The sequence below is a fragment of the Malaclemys terrapin genome, chromosome 1 (assembly GCF_027887155.1).
Source record: "Malaclemys terrapin pileata isolate rMalTer1 chromosome 1, rMalTer1.hap1, whole genome shotgun sequence".
NCBI classification, from domain to species: Eukaryota; Metazoa; Chordata; order Testudines; family Emydidae; genus Malaclemys; species Malaclemys terrapin.
Genome location: NC_071505.1, coordinates 317,663,298 through 317,690,456, shown reverse-complemented (window position 1 = coordinate 317,690,456; position 27,159 = coordinate 317,663,298). Strand labels below are relative to the sequence as shown.

The 27,159-nt window shown below is 43.4% G+C and overlaps 2 protein-coding genes across 2 annotated transcripts in view; both read right to left on the bottom strand.

Moving 5' to 3' along the window:
• Positions 1 to 10,093, bottom strand: part of MSANTD4 (Myb/SANT DNA binding domain containing 4 with coiled-coils) — a 59,425-nt gene extending 49,332 nt beyond the window's left edge. The window contains exon 1 of the mRNA XM_054015554.1: positions 10,011 to 10,093. The gene's annotated coding sequence lies outside the window, so the exon portion shown is untranslated. The remainder of the gene's footprint in view (positions 1 to 10,010) is intronic.
• Positions 663 to 27,114, bottom strand: KBTBD3 (kelch repeat and BTB domain containing 3). The gene is made up of 3 exons (XM_054015550.1): positions 26,991 to 27,114; positions 10,011 to 10,258; positions 663 to 3,566 (listed from the first exon to the last, which is right to left on the bottom strand). Exons 2-3 carry the CDS (start codon positions 10,232 to 10,234, stop codon positions 1,937 to 1,939), a joined length of 1,854 nt encoding a protein of 617 aa, XP_053871525.1. The 5' UTR covers positions 10,235 to 10,258; positions 26,991 to 27,114; the 3' UTR covers positions 663 to 1,936.
• Positions 27,115 to 27,159: the final 45 nt, after the last annotated feature.

Sequence of the window (27,159 nt, the reverse complement as noted above, 5' to 3'; positions counted from 1 at the left end):
CAGATAGTTGAGACTATCAGAAAAGATTTCTATAGCTTTTCCCCCTGGAATTTTAATTTTTTTACATTGCTTAAGAAGAGTACATGCTATAGCCAAACGCTTAGTATAATTCTGTCTAGCATAGCATGAGTTTACTGTTTCAAATATATTGTCACTACAGTATACATTATGGCAAATTCAGACCCCAGTGTTCGGCCCAAGTAGTTGGGCTGAGCACTGGGAACAAAAGGAATCTTTCCCACCCGTGTTGTGGAAAATTACAGAACCCTTCTGTGAAGGCTACTTTCAGGCCAGTACCCCTCCACAGGACAGATGTCTGTCTCCCTTCCTTATTTCCAATCCCCCCATGCTTGTCTCTGTGCGTGGAACCCAGCAACCCTAATTAGCACCTCTTCCTCTGTGAAAGATCCACTTTGGAGGTGGGGGGCTAAATTTGCCCCAGGAACTATATGTAGATTAATAGTAATACTAAAAATCCATTGCAAGTTTAACATTCTTATTATAATAGCTTAGTATGTTAAAAAAATCCAAGCAATATACTTAGTCTAGTGGTTACCATATAGTATTTCTACACCTAAGGTGGATTGTGAGGTACAAAGTGAAAGTACATAGCTTGAAGTGTCTTTTAGTTCAGTTAAAACACGGACTATTTACAATTAAAAAAAAAAAATCCATTACTTGACTTTAGAAATATTTGTCCACTTTGATTTTAAAAGTGTGGGGTTTTGGGTATTTTTCAGTACTGTATTTGGTATTTTATATGCACTGAAACACACACACTTCCAATTTAGTTAATTGAAGCAATAATATCTAGAATTTGTGATACAAACTACTGAAGAGGCTAGCCCAGTGACTTACGGCTGGTCTACGCTAACACTATAAGTCAATCTAAGATACGTTACTTCAGTTTAGTAACTGAAGTCGACGTAACTTAGGTCGATTTACAGCAGTGTTTACACCGTGCTATTGTTGACGGGAGATGCTTTCCCGTTGACACAGCTTCCACCTTTCGGGGAGGTGGAGTACAGATGTCAATAGGACAGCACTCTCCCATGGACTTAGCGTGTCTTCACCAGACTCACTAAATCAATACCGCTGCATTGATCGCAGCAATGCTGATTTAGCCAGTAGTATAGACATGGCTGTAGTATGTAGCACTATACACTTGACAGATGGAAGACCAAGGTTTGAGAGCAACCTCAAGAATCTTGCTCTTTTGGCCTAGTTGTGTTTGGCAACACTACCAAGATGACAATCTGCAAAGGTGCAGGAGGTTGCTGTGTGAATCACACACCATACAGCAATTGCTTACTGAATGGTGTCAGTCTCAGAGGTTGTCTGACAACAGCTTCAGGATGAAGACAGCAAGTACAGGAGCAGGGAAAACAGGCCACAATGAAATAAAACTGTAAAAATCATTATTCCCTTCACACGAAATATCCAGAGTCAATGCTTTGTGAATGTGAAGGCCTCTGGCATTTGCTCTTGCTGTTGTCAATGCAGCAAGGGTAAACTGACACAATGATGTTTACAGCTCCTCTGCTAGGGTTAAACAAAAAATTCATCATATTTCTACTCCATTAGTTATGAAGGAAAAATATCAACACAATTTTCTTGCTCAGTGATTTATCCACTGGGTCATTCATGAAGATACAAGTAACAGTGCATAGATATTACAAAATTAAACCCCTATTACTTTACTTCTTGAAAAGTGATGTTGCTCTGCAAATTATTCAAATGACATCTGAAAAGAAGTTGCATATAAACCCTATGTAAAAGTTGATATACATGATTACCATAAAAACAAACAATTCTACAACATAAGTTATCAATAGAACAAGTTTATAATATAATACACACTTTTTGCAAAAAACTATAGCAACAGCTAAAAATAATGTTTTAAATACTTGTGCATTTAAGTAGACTGTTTTATAACTCATAATGTTTCAAAATGCTCCAGAGTACACTGCCTTACAGATGACCATGGGTCTCTGTATTTATTAAACTGAATCATCTGACAATGAAACTCAGTTAAGGCTCTTGGCATTGGTGTGACTTCTTCCCATTCAGACCTGTTGCTATGGTAGACTTGTACTTCATCTGTAATTTCATCTGGAGCATAGTCACCACCTAGTATGTAAATTTTATCTTCTATTCCAACTGCTCCTGCATTAAAGCCAGCACATTCAAAAGATCCTTCCCCTTTCCAAACACAAGTTTCTGGACAAAAACTATAAACCTTGTAGGTGGAAAGGTCACATATATACAACGTGCAGTTCACTGGAACAGCTTTGATTAAAGTTGCATGAAAAAACTGCCCAAACTCTGCTACAAGCTCAGACCATTGATCAGTCATAGCATTGTACTTAAAGAAACAATCCAGAGATGGATTAAAGACATCAGTAATCTCTACTTCAGCACCAAGGACATAAATTATATTTTGACATGCACTTGCTTCTGGATAGTATATGCCTCTTGGTAACGGGCTTACAGATTTCCATTCTTTGGAGAGAGGATTGTAAGATTCCACATCCAAAAGACTTCTGATGTCCTGAGCTCCTTTAGTCTTTCCACCTATTATAAATAACTGATTTAGAGTCACGACAGATGTGTGCATAGTCCTTGGTTTTTTCATAGTTGACACTATGGAGAAATCATTGCTGACTGGGCAGTAGCACCAAGTCTGATCAGTGGCATCATGAAGGGGTTCAACAACATGAAGTCTAACAGTCCTACAGCAGTTCCCTTTGCACCCACCAGTTATAAATATTTTTTCTCCATAACTAGATAAACTTGACCCTGGCAGATCAATGATGTGTGTGGGGGGCAGTTCTCTCCATTTATCAGTTTTGATATTATAGCAAAATGTGTGTCTGTTTTCCCCATTTTCTTCAGTCTTGTGAACAAATATATATTTTTCTGTTGTTGAAGGACGAGCATCTGGAAATAGTCCACTGGACTTTTGTACACTTTTAATTGCATCATTGATTATTCCTAAGCAGTCAGTGCTCTGAAGCAAATATTCTTCAGAATGCAACAAGTCCTTCAGTGTCTTTTCAGATAACTGATGTAATCTCACTTTTTTAATCAAGTGATGGAGATGCTTCTGTCTTGTTTCTAAATTATGTTTGGTCCACAGCAGGACAGCTTTCAACACAGATTCTTCCTCAGGGACATATAGCTCATCTGCTTCAATACATTTTTGTAATATCTCAAAATTCATCTCCAAGAAATCACTAGATTTGAGTAGCAAGGAAAAGCAGTGCTGTGCAAACTCTAGTGCATGATCAAACAAATGAACAGAACCATAACTTTCTGATATAGACAACAATTGTAAACAGTTCCCAAGATCAACACTTTCTATTAGAAATTCACTGCAAGCTTTGGAGAGGTGTGAAACTTGAAGAAATGATGACAACTGGAAGAACATTTCCACGTTATCATTTGTTATCTCAGTTTTTCCTGTATAGGCATAATCGAGAAAAGCCTTCACTGCCTTGGGTGATAAATTACTAATAGTAACATTCCCATCATCTCTTTCTTTCATGTTAACCTCAAACATGGCTCTGCAAGTAAAATACAGGAGACATATACACAAATTAAATAACATTATAGATCTAGCAAACAGAAGACAAGAAAACACTATACGGAGAGGGAGAAAAATAATCTAGATCAGTGGTTCTCAACCCGGGGTACACATACCCCTGGGGGTACGCAGAGGTCTTCCGGGGGTACATCAACTCATGTAGATATTTGCCTGGTTTTACAACAGGCTACATAGAAAAGCACTAGTGAAGTCAGTACAAACTAAAATTTCATACAATGACATGTTTATACCGCTCTATCTACTATACACTGATATGTAAGTACAATGTTTCTATTCCAATTTATTTATTTTATAATTATATAGTAAAAATGAGAAAGAAGCAATTTCAGTCATGGTGTGCTGTGACACTTTTATATTTTTGTCTGATTAAGTAAGCAAGTAGTTTTTAAGTCAGGTGAAACTTGGGGGTGCACAAGACAAATCAGATTCCTGAAAGGGATACAGTAGTTTGGAAAGGTTGAGAGCCACTGATCTAGATGGTGTAATAAAATAATACAGGAGATAAGCTGAGTGGGGCTAAAATAAGAAGGGCCTCAAAGGTCAAGACAAGAAGCATATGTTAGATATGGTGGAAAAGGAGGAGCCAATGGAGGAACAGAGAAGGGTGACCTGATCAAAGGGATTGGCCAGGAAAATGATCTTGGTAGCAATATTTTTAATAGATTTATGGCGGGGGAGGGAAAAGACTGCAGCTGTCAAGGCCAGAGAGGAGGAGGAGGTTGTCATAGCCAAGACATGAGATGGTAAGAACCAAGATGAGTTTTGACAGTGTGGACAGAGAGGAAAGGATCAATAGTTTAAATATTATGTTGGAAGAAGCAGGATTCAGGCAAAGCCTTGATGGTGGGTTGAAAGAGAGGGCTAATATCCAGGTTACAGGCCTGAGCAACTGGGCAGACAGTGGTGTTCTCCATAGTTATAACAAGGGGTTGGGGATGGTGGAAAAAATCAGGAGCTTAGCTGTGGCCTTGTGGAATTTAAGTTGACATCCACAAAGAGATGCCAGAAAACGAGGTTGAGATTGGATGGAGGGAATTAAACCTGATAGCAGAAAGGTAGATTTTGAGTCAGTGTAAAGATGGTAGTTAAAGCCATGAGCAGATATCACCAGTCAATAGGGTATAGGAGAGAAAAAATGAAGGGACCAAGGGCAGAGCCTTGTGGAACCTTTCCTCTCATATGATCCCATGATACATTATCCTAAATGATTTAAACGTAAAATGTCACTGCGACAGATGGGGCTGTTCCAGAACCCACACACTGATATACCCAGGAGCAAATACAATCCCAAAATAAAGCCCTTCTCTTCTGGGATACAAGCACACTCCCATGGTAAATGTTCTTACGCTGAGTTTCTGATTGACAGTCTCCTTCTGTAATAAGAACACCCTTTCCCTCATTCTGGTCCCTGACTTCTTTGTGACTGGTTTATAAACCAACTGTGACTGGTTGTCTGACAGTCCCAGAATCTAAGCAACTTCCTGCGTAGCCCCTATATTCTGCCAAACAATGGAGAGGGAGAGATTTTTTTAATATGATTCTTGTGTGGTCCCAGTGTCCTGTGTCCCCTAGAGAGGGAAGTTAGTATGCACCCAGTCACATTTATCTCATAATAAGATCACAGCTCCTGCACTGAACCCTCCATACACGCACACTTATTGTCACCAAGAGCATGTCTACACAGTAAGCCTCCCAGCCTGGGTCAACAGATTTGGACTTATGGGGCTTGTGCTACCATGGTCAAAATATCTGTGTAGACAGTGCTTTAAAGTTGCATCTGGAGCTCAGAAGCCTATACCCTTCCCTAGGCTTCAGAGCCCAAGTCGCAACATTTATGCAGCTATTTTTAGTGAAGTAGCATGAGCCTGAGTCCAACAGCTGAATTTGGCTCATGGTATTCTGCAATATTTAAAAATGACATTCTTCAAATTGTACTGTAACTTGTTTTGATTATATTTGGATTACTCAATACATACTAGCTAGCATGGATTAGTGAGATGCTAAGGTGGGGAGCCTGGGATCAGTGAAGTTTGCATACTAATAACTGCTGGTGAAAAGACAATGCTGGTGACATCACATTCCCTGTAAACCAACAAAGAACCATAGAAATGTAGAGCAGGAACATATCTCAAGAGTCATCTAGTTCAGAGATTCTCAAACTGGGGGGCAGGCCCCTCTGAGGGGGAGGCGTGAGAAGCTTTAGGGGGAAAAAAACTTACTGAGCACATTTTACCCACAGCAATGAATAACTAGCAGAGCTGATTGCTCCAGACATATCAGACCCTCAGATGGCGCTGTGCATTTGATTCTAGATGACGCTGTGCATTTTGATAGATATCTTTTAAGCTTGCATAGCATTATACAAAGTCATTGCCATCTGTATGTTAATCCATTTGCTATGACATGATGTGCACATTTCATTGTAAGCAGCGACCACAGTTGCAGTTTTGCTCTTTTTACAATGGATCATTGGCTCTGTTTGAATCAATGCCTTACTGTTTTTAATATTTAGAGAGAGTTGCATGTTGATTTTTTTGTATTGGTATATGTACTTGTGTGGTGGGAAGGTGTGTGTGTAAACTACTACAGACACAAAGAAGGGAAGTGTGAGCAAATAAGCATGAGAACCACTGATCTAGTCTATTCATCTTTGCTGAGGCAGAACCAAATATACCTAGACCATCCCTGACACGTTTGTCTAGCATGTTCTTAAAAATTTCCAATGAGGGGGATTCCACAACCTCCCATGATAACCTGTTCCAGTGCTTAATTATCCTTATAGTCAGAAAGATTTTCCTAATATCTAACCCTAATCTCCCTTGCCGCAGATTAAACTGATAACATTGTCCTACCTTTAATGGACATGGAGAACAGTATAAACAAGTCATTGTCTATATGAAATTTTGGTTTGTACTGACTTCACTAGTGCTTTTTTATGTAGCCTATTGTAAAACTAGGCAAATAACTAGATGAGTTGATGTACCCCCTGGAAGACCTCTGCATACCCAGCCTGCAGACCTCTGCGTACCCAGCATGCAGAGCTGCCTGGCCATGCCTCCGCCTAGCAGCTGAGCGTGGGGAATGTTGCTGTTTCCGGGGAGCCAACCAGGTAAGCACCGCCCAGAGCCTGCCTCACCCTGTCCCATGCCTCAACTTCCTGCCCCCTCCCACACCCAAACTCTGCTGTTGAGGGCGTGGGGTGGCGTGCGGGGGCCTGAGACTGCCCCAGCAACGGCTAAAGCGACTGGCGCAGGGGCTGCCTGAGCTGCCCCTGAGCCAGGTGCACCGGCCGCTGCAGAAGTCACGGAAGTCATGGAAAGTCATGGAATCCGGGACTTTTGTGACCTCCATGAAACTCACAATCTTTCTTATCACCCTATTATCTTCTAGGTGCTTACAAACGGCTTAATAATTTGTTCCAGTATCTTTCCAGCAACTGAAGTTAGTCTGACTGGTATGCAATTCCCCAGGTCTTCTTTTTCCCCCTTTTTAAAGATAGGTACTATGTTTGCCCTGCTCCAGTCCTCTGGGACTCACCCATCCCTGAAGAAAATCACTAATGGTCCTGAGATTGCTTCAGCTAGTTCCTTAAATACCCCAGGTGAATGTCATCAGGCCCGGCCAACTTGAATACATATAGCTTATCTAAATATTTTTTAACTTATTCTTTCCCTATTTTGGCTTGTGTTCTTTCTCCCTTGTTGTTAATATTAATTGTGTTAAGCATTTGGTCAATATTAACCTTTTTAGTGATGACTGAAGCAAAATAGCATTAAACACCTCAGTTTGTGCTGTCCATTATTAGCTTTCCTTCCCACTAAGTAGTGGAGCTACACTTTGCCATGTCAACCGCCTGCCCCACCTAGGTTCTAAATGAAACCATGAAAAACTAAGATATTTAGTGTTGCTCCTTTCTATCCAGGTCTACAATACAAACTTACATCGGTATAACAATGTTGCTCAGGGGTGTGAAAAATCCACACCCCCTAAGCAACGTAGTTAAACCAACCTAACCCCTGATATAGACAGTGCTCTATGGATGGGAGAGTTTCTCTTGTCCCCATAGCTACTGCCTCTTGTGGACATGGATTAATTACACTGATGAGAGAAGCTCTCCCATTGGCACAGTAGCATCTTCACTGAAGCGTTGCAGCATTTTAAGTGTAAAACTGCCCAGAGGCTTCTACTGCTGAGAGGCGGTAGGATAGTTTCAGGCAGTCACTGTTCCTGTAAGCAACTCAGCTGTAGGAGTGAAGAGGATCCAACTGGTGGAGAGAATAGAAAGAAACATTCCCTCTCTTATCACTCTTCCCTTCTTCAACAGTAGTTCTTGAGAAACATTACTTCCTTTAAAAAGCAACAGAGGGTCCTGTGGCACCTTTGAGACTAACAGAAGTACTGGGAGCATAAGCTTTCGTGGGTAAGAACCTCACTTCTTCAGATGCAAGAAGAAGTGAGGTTCTTACCCACGAAAGCTTATGCTCCCAGTACTTCTGTTAGTCTCAAAGGTGCCACAGGACCCTCTGTTGCTTTTTACAGTTTCAGACTAACACGGCTACCCCTCTGATACATTACTTCCTTTGTGCAGAATTCAGAATAGCTGAGGGAAAGAAAAATATCTTGAACATCAGCCTTATTTTTGCTGAAGGGGAAGAATGACCCATAGCTCCTTCAGCTTCTCATTCTCTCCCCATCTTTGCTTATTCCCATCACTAGCTTGAATGTAGAGAAGTGCAGGGGTAGCTATCTTAAGAACTGCTGCAGAAAGAGGCAGGAAGTAGGGTTATGGAGGCAGCCTTTCTAAAGGTCTCCTGCTACACTTAAACAACAAGGAGTCTGGTGGCACCTTAAAGACTAACAGATTTATTTGGGCATAAGCTTTCATGGGTAAAAACCTCACTTTGATGCATCTGAAGAAGTGAGGTTTTTACCCACGAAAGCTTATGCCCAAATAAATCTGTTGGTCTTTAAGGTGCCACCAGACTCCTTGTTTTTGTAGATACAGACTAACACGGCTACCCCCTGATACTTGTTACACTTAGTGTGACCAGCCAGTTCCTCTTCAATCTTGTAGGAGCTGGAATGAGAATTTGTTTTCAGTTAAAGGAGCAAGGGGAGAAACTGGAAGGAGGGACAATCAGCAGTAAGTATCCCAGGGCTTGAGTTTATGCCATGGCAAGGCTGGGCAGCAATGTTACTCCTCTTTTGATCTCTGGGAAACGTAATCTCACTTGTACTAGTTTTGCTTTTCATAACAACAGAAGTACTGAAATTTTCTGCCTCAGTGAACAGTAAACCTAGAAATCTTTCAGTGTAGATATGCAGGTTTGTGCCTTACTGAAGCACAGGTTAGCCAGGGTCTTTTGGCAATGAAGATCATCCATATTATAACGGAAAGGACTACATCCTGTACATAGATGAGTGTTAGTTATTCATTAATTAATTTATGGCTCCAATTACCACAGGGAAGGCCACAAATTTGAGGCTGGATTTTGCGTTTAGTTGAAGTTTTTGAAAAATTACTGGGATTTTTGTTTTCTTCAGTCATTCTTATGGCATTTATAGATTCATTCATAGATCATAAGGCCAGAAGGGACCACTGTGATCATCTCCTATGACCTCCTGCATAACACGGGCCACAGGACCTTCCTGAATAAATTCTTATTTGAACTAGTGCATATCTTTTAGTAAAACATCCAGTCTTGATTTTAAAATTTGCCAATGACACAAAATTCAACACAACCCTTGGTAAGTTGTTCCAGTGGCAAATTACCCTAATAGTTAAAAAAATTGAACCTTATTTCCAGTCTGAAAGTGTCTACTTTCAACTTCCAGCCATTGGATTTTGTTATAGCTTTGTCTGCCAGATTGATGAGCCTATTATAAAAATGTTGTTCCCCATGTACATACATCAAGTCACCCCTTAATCATCAGTCTACTGTCTACTTATCTGAGAAAGCCCTTGTGAACCTTATTCCATAATATTATGGAAAAACGTATAATAATAAATATATTCATGATCTACTTGTGGGCATTCTACAATAAGAATGTACGAGGTATAGGGTTTGGCCCTCCCCACATTAAGTCAAACCATATTTTGTGTTGTGGACATTCAAATACAGATACAGAAGACATGCACAGTCTTCCCAGTGCACAATATTTAATTAGGATTCTACATTTACATTTTAGAATGCAGACTACTGTATGCACCTAAGACAAAGGGTCACTCCATTTTTTGGTAATATGCATGACTGGATCTGAGTTTAATATGAATGATTACTCTGCTCAAAATGCTGAGGATAGATATGTCACTTTGATTTATCTTAATTTCTGTGGTTATATTTTCCCACTAAGAATTTAAAAATATCCATTCTCTTCAAAATTACATTAGAAGTAGGCTTACCTGAAAAAGTCACTGCATGCTGCTAGTACACAACGATGACAGGGGATTATTTCATCTTTCACAAGTATTTTAAAATCAAAAAAGATATTATTTTTTCTGAAACTTTGCAGGACATTTAGAATTTGCTGGCCATGATCTTCAGCTACTAAGGAGTTGATTTTCTTTTCAGGAACAGAAATTCCACTGCAAGTTGAGATGCTAATGAAATCCTGTTGATTGTCCATGGTTTCTTCAATATATTCCTAAAACTGAAATGGAAAAATAACTCAACAATTTTATAATGTTCAAAAACAACTTAATGCCACAAAAAAAATCTGAATGAAAGATTTAGTATGTAAATAATGTGCATCACTGCTAAGATTTGTCCATTAATGAGCTTTTTCACTGGGTTTAGATTGAATCTAATAATTTTACTCCACAGAGTTGATACATATTTCATTAAATGAATCAGGCAATAGTTCCTACATGATTTTCCTTTGTATTAGTTTATAAAGTTGGAATTTTCTCATTTCTATGGCAAATGAAAATGACACCGTATAGTCCAGATCATGACTATCTGTGCACCCATAGAGTAGAATAAGGTGGCAAAAAGAGCCCCTTACAACTCTGCAGTTGCTAGGCTTATCATGCAGGTGGGTGCAGTGAGCAGCTGTACCTAAACTACTTAATCCCCTCCTGCTCATGCAGAGGCAGGGAGTGGAAGAAAACTTATTTTGCCCTCTTGTGCTAACCAGACCCTGTTAAAATCATCTTGGTTTTTGACATTGTTCTTTCCACTCAGCCCTGAGAAAATTCAAGCATACTTCATGGCTATTCCAAAATTTTTATGTCATAAGGTAATAGCTATACTCAGTGTTTTGCCTGCAAAAATATACTAGGAAGGGTATTCCAGATTTTTATTGCCATTAAAAAAAAAAATTACAAACAGGCCTATCTCTATCCTGAAACAAACTTTTGATTTGAAGAACACAATTCAGAATGAAAAGCTCCTTCTTCACCTCTCTACTGTTCAGATTTTGGAGAATCTCCTGCATATCCCAATCAAGAAATAATTCCTGAAGTTCACAGTGCAGAGGAAACATTAATTTTATGAACTAGCCTATTGCTGTCATCCAGTCTTTGCCAAACTGATTGTCACTCTGCTCTCCAAAGTAAGGTCGGGGGCTATACTGGAAGCTTACATCAGCATGGCTATGTCTCTCAGGGATGTGAAAAATTCACATCCATGAGAGACGTAGCTATGCAGACCTAACCCCCCGGTGTAGACAGCGTTAGGTTGACAGAAGAATTCCTCCTTTCAGAGAGGCGGTTTAACTAAAGCAATGGGAGACTCCTTCCTGTCACTGTAGTGAGTGTCTAAACTGACGCTCTATGACAGCGCAGCTGCAGCGATGCCACTGTAGCATTTTAAGTGTAGACATAGCCTAAAAGATGAAGGAATACAGATACACAACTACTTGAATGACTAAGGCCTGATCTACACACCAAGTTGCACTGGTTTAATCACAGACATGTTTTTAAACCAATTTAGTTAAAATGGTGAAACTTTGGCCTGGTCTACACTGGGGGAGGGGGGAGATCAATCTAAGTTACGTGAATAACATAGCTGAAGTCAACGTACTTAGATCTACTTACCGCGGTGTCTTCACTACGGTGAGTCGACTGCTACCACTCCCCCGTCGACTCTGCCTGCACCTCTTGCCAAGTTGGAGTACAGAAGTCGATGGGAGAGTGCTCGGCGATCGATTTATCGCATCTAGACTAGACGTGATAAATCCCGATCCCCGCTGGATCGATCGCTGCCCCCTGATCCGGCAGGTAGTGAAGACATACCCTTTGTGTGTGGACTTGCTTAGTCTATTTAAATCGGGTTCATATTGGTTTAGCTTGCACTGTAAAATTTAGAGTTGCAAGCTAAACAGCTTCCAGCAGTTTTAAAGTATTATAAGTACCATACATATAGATGCATCTGAAGAAGTGAGCTGTAGCCCACGAAAGCTTAAGCTGAAATACATTTGTTAGTCTCTAAGGTGCCACAAGTACTCCTGTTCTTTTTGCGGATACAGACTAACACGGCTGCTACTTTGAAACCATACAAATAGTGGTTTGCATTGGTTAAATTAATTTAACTTAAATCAGTGCAACCTCTGTGTAGACAAGTTCTTACTGGTGAAAGCCCTAACATTCAAGCAGAGTGTCCTTAACACACCCTGGGCTTGATTCTCATGGCAATAAGACCATTTTACCCCACTCTGGCAGTGTAAATGGTTAAATTATATTTATACCTACTTTAAGGCCTCTTTATGCTGCCAGAGAAATGCAAGATGGCCTTAGCGTAAGGGTATGTCTACACTACAGTGGCACAACTGCTGTGCTGCTATAGTATAGATGCTTCCTACATCAACGGAAGGGCTTTTTCCATGGATGTAGGTAATCCATCTTTCCAAGAGGCAGAAGAATTCTTTCATCAATCTAGCTGCATCTACAGTGGGGGCTAGGTGTACCCCAGGCCTAAATGAGAATCAGACCTCCTGCTTAAAGCTTAATGCTATAGATTTTTTCCTTCAAGATTTGCAGGAGACCTCCACAATGTTGACTGAATGACAACAGATAATAGCCCACCTGAATTGCCACAATGGAATAAAATATTCCAGACTAAACCTGGAACCCACAACAAATCTGAATATTTTGGGTGCAAGGGCTTATCCATCAAGGTCATATATCCAAGCTAAGCCACCCAGCAGTCTTCTCAACAGAAGACATCTGCCACAGAAGAGGAGGAGTTGGACCAATCTATATTTTTATCTACAGTCAGTCAGGTGGTTCCAACGACAAATAGATCTCTGTGGCTCCTGGAACAGAAGAGATCCACTGATCTTGCTCCCAGCATTGTCACCCTTGCACTTGGAAAAAGGCATCTTCTCCTTTCCATTCTAAGCCTGGGTTACTAGGAAAATATAGAAGAACAAGACCACTATTTATTGTGATAACTCAGAGAGCCCAATGTCCACAAGCCATAGAGGCACTTTTTGTATGCTTGGGCTCTGGATACCCAGATTGTTAGAGGCTGAGATTGACAGCCTGCCATCTGAAAGACTAAATCTTCAGGGATGCAGGTATTCCAGTGAAATGATAGACTTCCCACTCAAATGTAGAAAACCATGCAAGCAAATTTGGAGGACTTGTATAGCCTGGAATAAAATACATCTCTGAGGTTGCCTGGTTATGTTCCTTAAAAGCAAGTGTAGCATTCCTTTTCACAAAGAACTTTATCAAAGTTCTTTCAGAGTTCAGGCATTCACAATACGATCCTTTCTCCCTCTGCATAAAGGAAATAGCCTCCTATTACACCCACACATACTTTAAGGCAGACTCTCAGCTACTGTTTTCTTTCACCAATAGGTAAAATATAATGGAGAATACCACTGGAACCAGCAGCAAGGAAAGGGAATATTCACTCAAACTAGTAGTATCTTTTCTACTAACAAAAGGTAAAAGAAAATGTTTAACTGCACCCAATATGTGTCCACTGATCAAAGATCAGAGGAAAAAATGGAATTCAAATACGGTTTTACAAGCAATGATTAAGCCACCATTTCAGCTCTTATAACAGCAGTGAGAAACCTGAGGCCCAGGGGCCGCATGCGGCACACCAGAGTAATCTGATTGCAGGCCATGAAACATTTTGCTGATGTTGACCGTCCGCAGGCACGGTCCCCCTCAGCTCCCAGTGACCGCGGTTCACCGTTCCCGGCCAAAGGGAGCTGCGGGAAACGGTGGGCCACCGGTTGCCCACCACTGCCTTAGAAGTACCCTTTTTTTTGCTGACACTCAAGTGCTCTTTTCTAAGCAGAATGACAACAGCTACAAGAGTCAGTGGTTTGGGAGCTCTTTGTGAAAGAAACTTTATTTTCTATATTTCATCACATCACTTTGCAGACAATCACTCAGATGTTCTCCTGATTTTATAAATATGAGGAACACAATTCTATTTACATCAGTTTATTTCTTTATGCTTTTTCTGTGTGCAAGCCAAAATACACATTTGAATATCAACTTCATATCCTGGATAGAGATACGCTTTTAGATTTTACATTAACAAAACTTGAATATGATGAAAGACAGACACTCAGGCTTATACAGGAGTCAGAAAAAAGTTGAAAGGCATCTAAGACAACCATCTCCAGATAGATCACAATGGAAATACATCAAAGTTACAATTCCTCCATCAAGCCTCCTGATAAGAGCAATGTGATCCTTTCCACAAGGTCTACTACAACAGTGGAAATAAACAGAACTTTAGACTGAATTTTTTGGGGGTAGAAAATGTTTCTTATTCTATTTGCACAGAGCCTAGTACACTTGATCTTAGTTGAGCCATCCTAGGCACTTCCGTAATACAAACAAACAATCTGTAACTCAATGTTGTCTTTCATAGATACAGCTTTCAAAGGTTGGGCTCTTTAGGGTAGGTCTACATTACTATTAGACACCTGCAGCTTTCCCATGCCAGCTGACTCAGGTTCATGGGACTCAGGCTAAGGAGCTGTTTAATGGTGGTGTAGAGTACACATTTCAGGCTCAGGCTGCAGTCTGAGCTCTGGGAGCCTCCCATCTCACAGGGTCCTAGAGCCTAGGCTCCAGTTTAAGCCCGAACTTCTACACCGCAATTAAACAGCCCCTTAGCCCAGGCTCTGTGAGCCTGAGTCAGCTGGCATGGGACAGCCATGGGTATCTAATTGTAGCGTAGACATACCCTTAGACTGCCTTTACCCTATAATATACTACAAACAAACAACCCTGAAGGAACCATCTTTTCCTTTACCCCAGAGAATATTATAGCCTAGAATGTATTCTCTCTTTCCTGGTTGGTGAAAAAAAATCACTTTACTGCTTGAGAGTTCCCAGCAGCTGTCTGTTCCACACAGGTGGATATCTTCACTAAGAGAAACAAAATTTATTCACAAAGACACTTCCTCTGTCACTGAGCCTTCCACCAATCTCGGGGACCCTTCCTATCAGATATTAGTTTAATAAAAAGTATTCTTAAATGCTGATCGTGGCACTCTGCACCCCAGATTCATCATAGTGGTATGATTATAATGTAATTATAACATAATTATGATGCACCTTGTACAGAATGTGTCATGTGAGGTGTCATTGGAAAAGTTATGATTTACTGAATCCTTCCTTCCTTGGTAGTCCATCGATCTGATGATGACAAATCTGTGCAGATCATCTATTGTTGGTCTCATGGTGTGCCCTCTGATGACTGTACAAACCAATTCTAGAGGTGCACATTTTGCTGCAAATGGTGCATGGGAAGTTTGCAGTCAGTGGATTGTGCGATGCTGATGCTCTGTGATGTCGTTCGCGTGCCTCTTGTAGACACCGGCAGCAGTCTTCCTCAAAGGCAATGCAGGTATTTCTGACTGTTGCACACCACTGTGTTCTGTCGCTGGCGGCGTCCTCAAGGTCCCTAGGTTTGATACTGCTGTACTGCAGATTGGCTTTGATGGTGTCCTTTTAATGTTTCCGTGAATGACCTATATGCCGGATGCCCTGGGAGAGCTCACCATACAGAAGCTGACGGGGATTCTGTTGACATCCATGCGGCTAACATGACCGGTCCAACGTAGCTGTGACTTCATGATCATCATTTCGATGCTTGTCATCTGAGCTCTCTCGAGGACCTCGAGATTGAGCACTTTGTCTTGCCAGCGGATCTTCATGATGTTGCGGTGGCAGCGCATGTGAAATGCTTCGAGCTGCTTGATGTGACGCCTATATAGTGTCCATGTTTCGCACCCATACAAAAGAGATGAAAGAACAACAGCTCTGTACACAAGACGTTTTGTTGACATCAGGATGTTGTGGTGATTTAAAACTTTGACACGCAGTCAGCCAAGTGCCTGGCTTGCTTTGGATATTCGTGCGTATAGGTATTTAAAGTTCTCCACTACTTTCAGCTCAGGGCCATCAATAGAGATACTAGGGACAGAAGCATTTGATCCAGGTGCAGGTTGATGGAGAACTTCTGTCTTTCTGAGGCTGATAGTTAGTCCGAAAAGTTGCAAGGCCTTAGCAAACTTGTTGATAATGTGCTGAAGATCATTTTCAGTGTGAGCCACGAGGGCACAGTCATCAGCAAAGAGTGCCTCAAGAAGGAGCTTCTGCACTGTCTTAGGTCTGGTCTATACTACCCGCCTGAATCGGCGGGTAGAAATCGACCTCTCGGGGATCGATTTATCGCGTCCCGTTGGGACGCGACAATCGATCCCCGAATCGGCGCTCTAACTCCACCAGCGGAGGTGGTAGTAAGCGCCGCCGACAAAAAGCCGCAGAAGTCGATTTTGCCGCCGTCCTCACAACGGGGTAAGTCGGCTGCAATACGTCGAATTCAGCTATGCTATTCACGTAGCTGAATTTGCGTATCTTAAATCGACTTCCCGCTGTAGTGTAGATGTACCCTTAGTCTTTGCATTCAGGTGAACCATCGTGCCGGTATTTCAAGTATATACCTCAGTCCATATCTTTCATTGCATGTTTAAGGACACATGCAAAGAACAGGTTAAATAGGACAGGAGCGAGAACACATCCTTGTTTCATGCCGTTGGTGATGTTAAAGGGAGCTGATATGGCTCCATCAGACAATATTTCGCCTGTCATGCTGTCATGAGAAAGGCGTATAATCTGGGCAAATTTTCTTGGTCAGCCAAGTTGTGTTAGAATGGTTCAAAGGGCTTCCCTGTTGACAGTATCAAACACCTTTGTCAGATCTATGAAGACAGCATACAGGTGCATGTTCTGTTCAATGCACTTCTCTTGTATTTGTCTGACAGCAAACACCATGTCGACTGTGCTCCGGTCAGGTCAAAAACCACATTGACTTTCAGGTAGATTTGCCTTGGAAATATTGGCTATTAGGCGGTTCAAGATGATGCGGGCGATGATCTTCCCTCCAACGGAGGGGAGGGATACGCCTCTATAGTTTCCACATGCTGCTTTGCTGCCTTTGTTCTTGAAAAGAGAGACAATAATAGCATCGTGGAGGTCCTGTGGTATGTTTTCATCCTCCCAGATGTTGATGATCACACTGTGGAACGCTGTTAGTGCTGCTGGACTTGCTGCTTTGTATATCTCTGCTGGTATCCCATCTTTTCCAGGAGCTTTCCCTGAACTCATCTGGCTAACAGCTTTCTTAATCTCATCTATAGTGGGCGGAAAGTCAAGATCTGTCAGAGCAGGTTGTTGTGGAATTTCATTGAGGACAATATTATTCACAGTTGATGGTCTATTGAGAAGGTTGCTAAAGTGTTCTCGCCATCTTTCGTTGATGCCTTCTTTATCTTTAATCAGCGTTGTGTTGTCTAATGAGAGCAACGGGGTGGTCCTTGGTTTAGAAGGTCCACAGCCAGTCTTAATAACACTGAAGAACATCTTTAAGTTGTGGGTCTCAGCATAGTGCTCAATTTCTTTGGCTTTGCTCTCCCACCAGTTATTTTGTATCTGACGGAGCTCTTTCTGTGTTTTGCTCTGAAGGTACTTGAAATGGTCCCGCTTAGAGACTGAGGAGGGGTCATTCTGCCATTCGATAAGACGGATAAGATAAGATTTACTGAATATGATTATCCTATTTGTACGCGTGTATCATTTTCATATCAGGAATTATGAATATTGGTGATGTATCTGTATTTCAAATGTGGTTACACCTGGGTGACACCCACTAGGCAAGATGCTTTCAGTCTAGACAGCTGATTGTGAAGGACCTATTCAAGGTAATGGGCCATTAAGGGAAACAATAGGCCATAGAAGAAACTTATCCCCCACCTGGTGAGCCTTCCTGGGAACACTTCAGACAGTCTACGGATAATAGCTGCTATGACTCAGCAAAGCATATGACCAGATCACATGACACTGAATTCCAATTTCATACTTGTATTTTTCTACAAACTGGGCTGGGAACTTAGCTTGGAGGTAAGGGTTCCCACCATATGGAGAGACTATAAAAGATAGGGCGTGACATCATCTCTTGACCTCACTCGCCATGCAAGAGAACACTGGAAACACCTGAGGAACAATAACTGAACTGGGGGAGTGCTAAAGGCATTTCTAGCCTGTGAATGGGAACTTGGTAGACTGCTTGTATCATCAGTCAGGGTGAGTTATTGCTAATTCAAATCCTATCTATCTACTATATTAGGCTTTATTTGCTTTTTTGTTTAATTTCCTAGGCTTTGATCTGTTTGTTATAACTTGATGATTACCTGTTCTGTTCATTCCCTCTGGGGCACCTGCATTGGCTAGGGAAGACAGGATACTGGGCTAGATGGACCTTTGGTCTGACCCAGTATGGCTGTTCTTATGTTATCTCCTATAATCACTTAAAATCTATCTTTCTGTAGTTAATAAACTTGTTTTATATTTTATCTTAACCAGTGTGTTTTAAGTGAAGTGAATGGGAAAAATCTCAATTTGGTTAACAAAGGCTGTTGCACATCTTCCCCACATGAAGGGGGGGAGCGAATGAATTACTAAGCTTGCATCATACAGATCTCTGTGCAGTGCAAGTTGGTATAATTCTGGGTTTATATTCCAGTAGGGGTTCAAAGCTGGGGAGCTGGGAAGTTGGGTAGAGGCCTCCAGTTTGTCCATGAGTGGCTTAGGTAAAGTACTCAGATAACTCAAGCGGGTATGTGGCGCCGCCTACTGTCGTGTTGAGTGATAACAAGGACTGGAGAGGCTGGCTGGGTCACCAGCAGAGCAGTGTGAGAAAGGCCAACCCAGTTGAATAGTTAGGGGGCACAGAGGTTCCAACGGCTCCCAGACTTCACCCCCAGGGTCACAACCCGTCACACAGATAACTTACAGTTTTCTGTATCTTAGGGGAAAAAGAAATGCCACCAAAGAAACCAGAAATCTGCTGGGAATTTAGAGAAATATCTACACTTTATGTAAGATGGGGAGAATTTTAATTTTCTCTTCTTCTTGGTCCTCCTATTTTAATACCAAATATCATTGCAAAGTACAACGAAGGTTATTTAAACATATTTATTATCTTATTAAAGCATAACTGCCTTTGCTGCTGCTAAAGGTAGTTTTATAGAAACCTGTAAGTCGCTCTATGGGACTCCAACACTTTAAAACCTGATACTAAAAACAGACCATTACTACAATTTTACAGGATATTTCTCTAAACTACAAATATTAAGTCATTTTTTCAAAATGTAAGTTTTTTAGAAGACTGATTTCCTTGTTTTGTGCCAAATATTAAAAATTGCTTTACCGTGGTGTGAACTCAGTTACTTATATGTAAAAAACAGCAAACGTCCCCATCATCTCTTCATAAATAACGGAACTTTACAGGCAATTAATATTGTCAATCATTTTTTTCAGGTAACAAAACATATATTGGTGACATTCTGAGATATTTGAATTCACAAAATGGCATTTATCAATATTACATGTTAGATTTAGTATTAGACAGAAGGGAAACAGATACGCTTTAAAGCTTTTGGATATTTAGAACTGCCTGAAGAAAACAGCATGGTACCAGTATGAAGCACTGAAATCGCATTGATTCCTGGTGGTGTTGCAGAGATGGAAGATTTCCTCTCTGCAAGTAATGATCTTTAATTGCATATCCTAACATGATTATATTAATCCAATGGGACGAACCTCCCCCCTTGCTCCCCAAGTTAGACGTATTTGGAGAGGGATTAGATTTGCTTGTACAGCTAAATTTTCTCAAGTTTAGACATTTTAGGGTTCCAGGGGGAGGAGTTATGCAGCAAGTCCAAGATCTAGGAATTAAGAGTATAAATATAATTTCACAAGGAAGTTCCTTTGTGGAATTACACCATTAGTTTTAGACTCCTGCTCTGAAAAAAAAAAAATCTCCTCAAGGGGGGAAACTTACTGTTTTTAATGGGTTTTGTAGTCTTGCCCTACTTCATTTGATTTAAATATGGAAATATATTAAAAAATGTACATAAATTCACTATCTTTTTATAGTATTTTGTGCTCATTTTATGTGCAAAATGCAATTTACACAAAGTAAGTTTTTCAATGGATTTTCTTTAATAAAAAAGTAAGTCCATAATTAGAGAGACAAGGTGGGTGAGATAGTATCTTTTATTGAACCAATTTCTGTTGGTGGGATTGACAAGCTGTCGAGCTACACAGAGCTCTTCTTCAGGTCTGTGGAAGGTACTGAGGCCTTCTCTACATTACAGAGTTTTGTCAACAAAAGTTATGCCAATGATCAAAAAGTGCTAAAATTACATCATTTGTGCATGTTCACATTACACTCCGTCAGCCGAGCAAGTCCACACTTGGTGCTCTAGCATCGACAGTGAGGGCAGTGCACTATGGATAGCTATCCCACTGTGCTACCTGCCACCTTCTGCAGCTAGGTGTTGTGGAAAGTGGAATGGATCACAGTGCATCATGGGTGCAGGCTCAACGTCCCATGATGCAGTTTTTTCTATCCCAGCATTCCATGAGATTCTGACTGCTTTTTGTGACATTTTTCAATGGCCCCCATTTTCTGTTCACCTGCCACCTCTGTATGAAAGGATGGATCCCACACTACTCTACTGTTGTAGTCATTGTGTATAATCACATTGCAGATGGGCATGTGGTATATCATGAGCTCCCAATCTGAACAGGAATCAGAGTTGCCTAACCGGCGATGTGCCATGGAAAGAAACACCAGATTACTTCTGGCATTCATGGAGCAGCTGAACACAGTGGACTGTCACTTTTGGGCTTAGGAAACAAGCACTGACTGCTGAGATCGCATTGTTATGTAGAGCTGGGATGATGAGCAGTAGCTGCAGAACTTTTGGATGTGGAAAGACACCTTCCTGAAACTGTGTTCAGAGCTCGCCCCAGCACTTTGGCATAAGAACACCAAAATGAGAGCTGCCCTCTCAATGGAGAAGTGCATGGTGATCACGGCGTGGAAGCTGGCAACTCTGGACTGCTACTGGTTGGTCAGTTTGGAGTCGGTAAGTCCACGTTGGGACAGCATTAACGCAAGCGTGCAGGGGCATTAATTGCATCCTGCTACGAAAGACCATGACTCTTGGCAATGTGCATGAAACAGTGGATGGCTTTGCTGCAATGGGATTCCCTAAATGTGGAGGGGTGATACACGGCATGCATATTCCAATTTTGGGCCTGGACCATCTTGTGACGGAGTACATCAATAGAAAGGGGTACTTCTCTATAATATTGCAGATGCTTGTGGATCACCGTGGGCGTTTCACTGATATTAAAGGAGGGTGGTCCAGGAAGATGCATGATGCACACATCTTCAGGAACACTGGCCTATACAGAAAGTGGCAAGCAGGGACTTTCTTTCCAGACCAGAAGATTCCAGTGGGGGATGCTGAAATTCCTATAGTGCTCCTGAGAGACTCAGTATACCCCTTATTCTCATGGCATGGGAAACCTTGACAGCAGCTAGGAATGCTTCAACAATAGGTTGAGCCGATGCAGAATGTGCCTTTGCCAGATCAAAAGTGTGCTGGCACTGCCTTTATGGCAGGTTAGACCAAAAAGAGGAAAACATTCCCATGGTCATAGCAGTCTTCTGCGTGCTCCATAATATTTTTGTGAGACTAAGTGTGAAAAGTTTCCTGCGGGATGAAGAATGGAGGCAGATCACTTGGCTTCTGAATTTGAACAGCCAGATACCAGGGCTATTAGAGGGGCATAACGGGGGGCAATTTAAATTAGGGAGGCTTTGAGGCAACATTATGACAATGAGGATCAGTAAAGTGCCTTTCCATACAGCACTCTGCCATGCTTTGTTAACTTGCCACCTTGCATGAAAATTTTGATGATTCCTAACCATGATTTGTAGTCAGCAAATGATCAAATTGCCACTGTGTATTAATTCCAGCCACAACCCACTGTATGAGGGAGACAAAGACTGGTTATCTGTCAGAAAAGGGAGATAATCGTGAAGGGCAGTGTAGCCAGCTATCATTTTGGAAGCTGTCGAAAAGGTGGAGTGAAAGGGGTACCGAAATGGGCCGGGTGATTGCAAGGAATGTGTAGGAAGAGTTTGGGGAGGGCATGGAAAGCGGTTCTATATCAGCTGCAGGGGGGACAAGCACACATCTCTTCAGCCTGGAGAGTGATTAGGGACTTCAACATCTCTGTTTGCGCCTCCAATACTTTCATCATCTGCTCCTGGCCTTTGAGATTGTGCTCCTCACTCTCCTTTCTGTCCTGCCTTTTTATTTTAAATTTATCCTTAAGGGTCTCTCTCCATTCCCTGCATTCTCTTTTTTTGCTCTCTAAGGATTGGAGGGCCTCTCGGAACATGTCCTCTTTGCTTTGCCTTGGTCACTTTTTTATCTGGCAGAGGTGCTCCACTGGTATGTAGGGGTTTCCCCTGAAGGCCACATCTGCAGAAGCACAAGAAACAATATACAGAAGCCTGATTTTTGGTTCATGCAGGGCATTGACTCATTATAGTAAAATACACTTCTTGTAACATATCAATCACTTTCTCACTGTCCCTTGGTAAGCACATATCTCAACAAACACCCGAAACATAGCAGCAAGTTCAGCCTAGGTGGGGGTTGGGCATTCAAGATAGGGCAAATGGTCCAAGTGTTTTTTTAAGTGGATCAGTGAAGGTGATTAGGGACAATATTGTAAACTCTACCACCATTTTCCACAGGCGGGGCCATGGGGGTGGGGGTGGGGTCACTGAAGCCGATATATCACTCCTGAGGGTGAGCAAGGATGCAAGGGTGTATCTACTATATTCATGTTCCTTCAGACACGGTGCCTATGTTGCTCACCTGTGTGCTGCTTTGGTCTGTGTAAAGTGGTGGGGGAAAGTTCCCTGCTCTGCCAAGGAACCTTTGGAAGAAGATTGGCAAGTACCACCAGGGAATTTTCCTAGAGATCTCTCTGGAGGATTCCAGTGAAATCTTGGTTTTAACAGTGCATTAACACACAGTTCCACTACACTTCTTATCTGCAGCAGAGAATGTAGAGCACGCTCAAACACAGCTAGTTATGCACATTGTATTCCTTCACCCACTTCTACAACATACAGAGCAAAGCATAGCTACACCTCACATAACTGAGCAGCATCAACTCAAAAAGATCACTTACCAGGGCTCTCCTCTTCTGCATCATGTGCGCCAGAGATGGACTGTTGGGGCTGGCTAGACCCCTCCAGAGTAGAAAAGAGGTGCTGACTCACCATGCCACCGTACGACCCTGCCATGCCCTCTACATTGTCCTCCAAATTGACCTCCTCCAACTTGACTTTGTCCTTGGGGTTAGGTCTACTATCCGCCACCCCCAACCCTGACAAAGTATCCACAGGGCTCTTGGCAGTGGAGGTGGGGGTCGCCAACAAGGATGGCATCCAGCTCCTTATAGAAGAGGCAGGTCATTAGCACAGCACCAGAATGATGGTTTGCCCCCCTTGCCTTCTGGTATGCTTACCTCAGCTCCTTTATCTTCGCATGACACTGCACCACGTCCTGTTCATAGTCCTTATCCAACAAATCATGAGAAATTTGCGTGTAGGTATCTAAGTGCCTATGGCTGGAGTGGAGCTAGGGGTGCACAGCCTCCTCTCCCTACAGTGTCAGCAGATCAAGCAACTCAGCTGTGCTCCAAGAGGGAGAGTGTTTGCTGCGTTGAGCCACCATGGTTAAGATGCAATATGAGCTCTCCACACCGAGCAAACAGGAAATGGAATTTCAAAAATTCCCAGGCCTTTAAAGGGGAGGGGGCGGATGCCTGTGTATCTGGATGCACAGGAGCAGATTTCAAATTGGTGTCCAGAGCAGTTAGGATGGGCATTGTGGGACACCTCCTGGAAGTTATTAACAGTGACAAAACCAAGCGCAGCAACTACACCGACACTTTGTCGATCTAACTTTGCTGCAAAATGCTGTATGCCTTTCAGGTGGTTTTATTTTGTCGGCAAAGCATGAGAGTTTTGCCGGTGGGAGGAGCATTGTAGTGTACACCTCCAATGTTTTGTCAACAAAAGCTGCCTTTTGCTGACAAAACGGTGGAGTGTAGCCAAGGCCTTAGGCCATGTCTACACTGCGCACCTTACAACGGTGCGGATGTACCATTGCAGCTGCATCATTGTAAAGCAAGCAACGAAGCCGCTCTTCATCACCAGAGAGCTCTCCTGACAACAAAATAAAACCACCCTGAAAGAGGGGCGGTAGCTTTGTCACCGGGAGAGCATCTCCTGTCGACGAAGCCCTGTGCACACAAACACTTTTTGTTGTTAAAACTTTTGTTGTTCAGAGGGGTGTTTTTTCACACTTCTGAGCAACAAAGGTTTTAATGCAGTGAAAATGCAGTGAACAAAAGTACAGTGAAGACATAACTTCATATCTCTGCCAGAGATCTTGCGTGGGGAAAAAATGATCATAGGAAATGAAACAGACTTGCATCTACAGAAATAGATTGTGAAGGCCAGAGTTGAAACACACCATGTTGCCAATGGGCTTCAGTTTCTGGAGCTGTCAATCTGGACCCTGTCAGAACTATTAAATTAATTCATTTTAAACAAAGAAACATGATCTTGAGAAAGTAGCAAAAGGTGCAATCATTCATCATCCATTTTCACAGGTACCTCCCTCCCACAAGTCCAGTGCTGGCACTGGGCTTGATGAACACTGCTTTTCTGCTCCCTCAGAAGGATGGATCCTGCAATAGCAGCCACTCGGGGGAGGAAGCAGCTCTGGGATTATCCATCAGTAAGGTTAAGTTTTTGTCATGGGTATTTTTAATAGAAGTCAGTGACAGGTCGCAAGCAATAAACAAAACTTCACAGAAGCCCATGATCCATCCCTGACTTTTACTAAAAATACCCGGGGCAGGGGACAAACAGAGCAGTGCCTTGGTTTGCAGCAGCTCCAGCCCCACTGCTGCTCCTCCTGGCCCCCAGTCAGCTGTTCGGTGGCCCTGGGCTGACCACTGGTAAGATGTTTAGCACTCGGGGCTGACTGCTAGTCAGCTCTTCTGGTGGCCACTGCTCCAGCAGCACTGGGGCTGACAACTGCTCCAGCCCTGCCACAGAAGTAGTCCCGGAAAGTCCCAGAATCAGTGACTTCTGTGACTGAATCATATCCTTTTTCATCAGGAAAAACTAGTGGAGTGAAGCATTACAAGGCAAGATGGTGCAGGTGAGTGGGTGGGACTCTCTACACTTGCACAAAAGTAGGGAGCGAGGGTGGAGTGGGCAGACTAGAGACCGATATCCCCGGGACTTGTCGTGGTTGTGCCTCTCCCTGCCCCATGTTACAACAGCACTGTGTCTCATCCCCTCCCCCCGTCCATTTGGTGCCCAATCCTGGGGGCAGCCATGGAGAAGGGCAGGGCTTGCACACCTGGCCATGCACCCATGCTTGAGGACAGTGTGGGAGGCGGGGGTTTTTCTAGGCACTGGGTATTCCTGGGGGAATTCTGCACCACTGCACATGCGCAGAACTTATGTCCCCTACAGATTTCTTTGCTTCCCCACAGAAAAATGACTTTCTGACAGGAAAGCAAAGGGAAACCACAAGAGCGGTCATACAACCCTCCCCAGCAGTACGTTTCAGATACCTAGGGCAGCCAGCTGCAAGGTAAATCACTGTGGGGCAGGGGGTGGGACTGGGAAAGACCTGGCTGGGGGCTCCTCCCCTGCGCTGGGCTCAGCTGCTAGTCCCGGCGGGGCTGGGAAGGAAGGGACTTTCTCTTCCCCTGCACAGTATCCAGAGCCGGGTCACACCCACCTCCAGATTTCTCCCCTGGCTTCAGGAAGCTCTGCAAACTGCCCCCTCTACCCCGTGCTTCCTGCACCCATCGCTCCTCAATTGCAGGGGAAGGTATCACTGTAAAGGGAGCTGCTCCCCCATGCACCCAACCCCCATGTATCCAGACCCCCTCATATCCAGACCCTCCCACTAAGCCTTGCCCCCCGCACTCAGAATCCCCCTTGCCGAGTTCTACTCCTCCTGCACCTGGATCACCCCAATGAGCCATCCACACCCAGATCCCACCCCACATTGCCCCAAACAGCTGCACCTGGATTCCCACCCCACCAAACCCCCAGCACCTGGACTCCCCCACTCTGCCCACCACACACAGAATCCCCACCGAGCTCTAGCCCTCCCCCCCCCAAGACCCCCCTGCTGAGTCCCACCCACCTTCACCTGGACCCTCTGCAGAGTCCCATTACAGTTGCACCCAGAACCCCACAAGAAGCCCCTGTGCATCTGGTTCCTCCCTGAGCCGCCCATACCCAGATTGCCCCACACAGAACCCTCTCAGCCCACACCTGGATCCCCCCACTCTAAGATCCTGACTGCCCACACCTGGTGCATCTGGCACAGAGGGGGACAGGCTCTGTCCTTGTGTTGTGTCAGGGTTGGGTGCAGCCTCACTGCTGAGTCCATGTCCCCAGGGGAGCTGCACAGCGATCTCCCATCTCGGAGCAGCCAGTGGCCTGTGCCCCCCAATGCCATGCTGGAGTCACCACATTTATTTGACAAATAAAATATGCAGATTTTTTCAGAATTTTAAATTGTTTGGAGCAGAATGCCCTCAGGAGTAACTGGGCTAGATGCGTTGTGACTACAAAGCAGACAGCCTGCATAGGGGGCGCTGCAGAGCCCGGTCCTAGGAGCGTCTCTCCCCCCCCGCCCCCGCTTTCGCTGCCATTAGCTCAGTGAGCAGATTCTGGCCGGGCTGGCTTCAGCCGTTGCCACTGCGCATGTTCGCACAGCTCGCGCATGCTCAGTAACAACACGGCGCTCATTCTGAAGGGAGGCAAATTTTGACGCTACGGGCAGGCGGATGCTGACCGGGCCTCACCACAGGAGCCAACCTGCTGGATGGGGTGACCTCCAGCACCCACCCGCGGTGGCTGACCTTTCAGAGACCCATTGCCCCATCTTCGCGCCTCCTTCTCAATAACGCGCAGACACCCACCTGCAGCCAAGAGCAGCAACGGTGCGGCCTGTCTTGCCGACCCGCTATGCTGCCGCTGCACGCTGATTGGCTCAGCCGGCTGTCAGTCTCTCCATCCCTGTGTTCGGAGTGGCTTCTGGCGTTGTCCTCGGAAGTAACCCCGCCCTCTGTTAACGGGTGCTGGGCTCCT

Excerpts from the sequence above, each read along its gene's own strand:
- KBTBD3 (XM_054015550.1), bottom strand. The coding sequence starts at position 10,234 with ATGGACAATCAACAGGATTTCATTAGCATCTCAACTTGCAGTGGAATT. Across the intron at positions 3,567-10,010 it reads GCATGCAGTGACTTTTTCAG|AGCCATGTTTGAGGTTAACA; the intron begins GTAAGCCTACTT and ends TTTTACTTGCAG.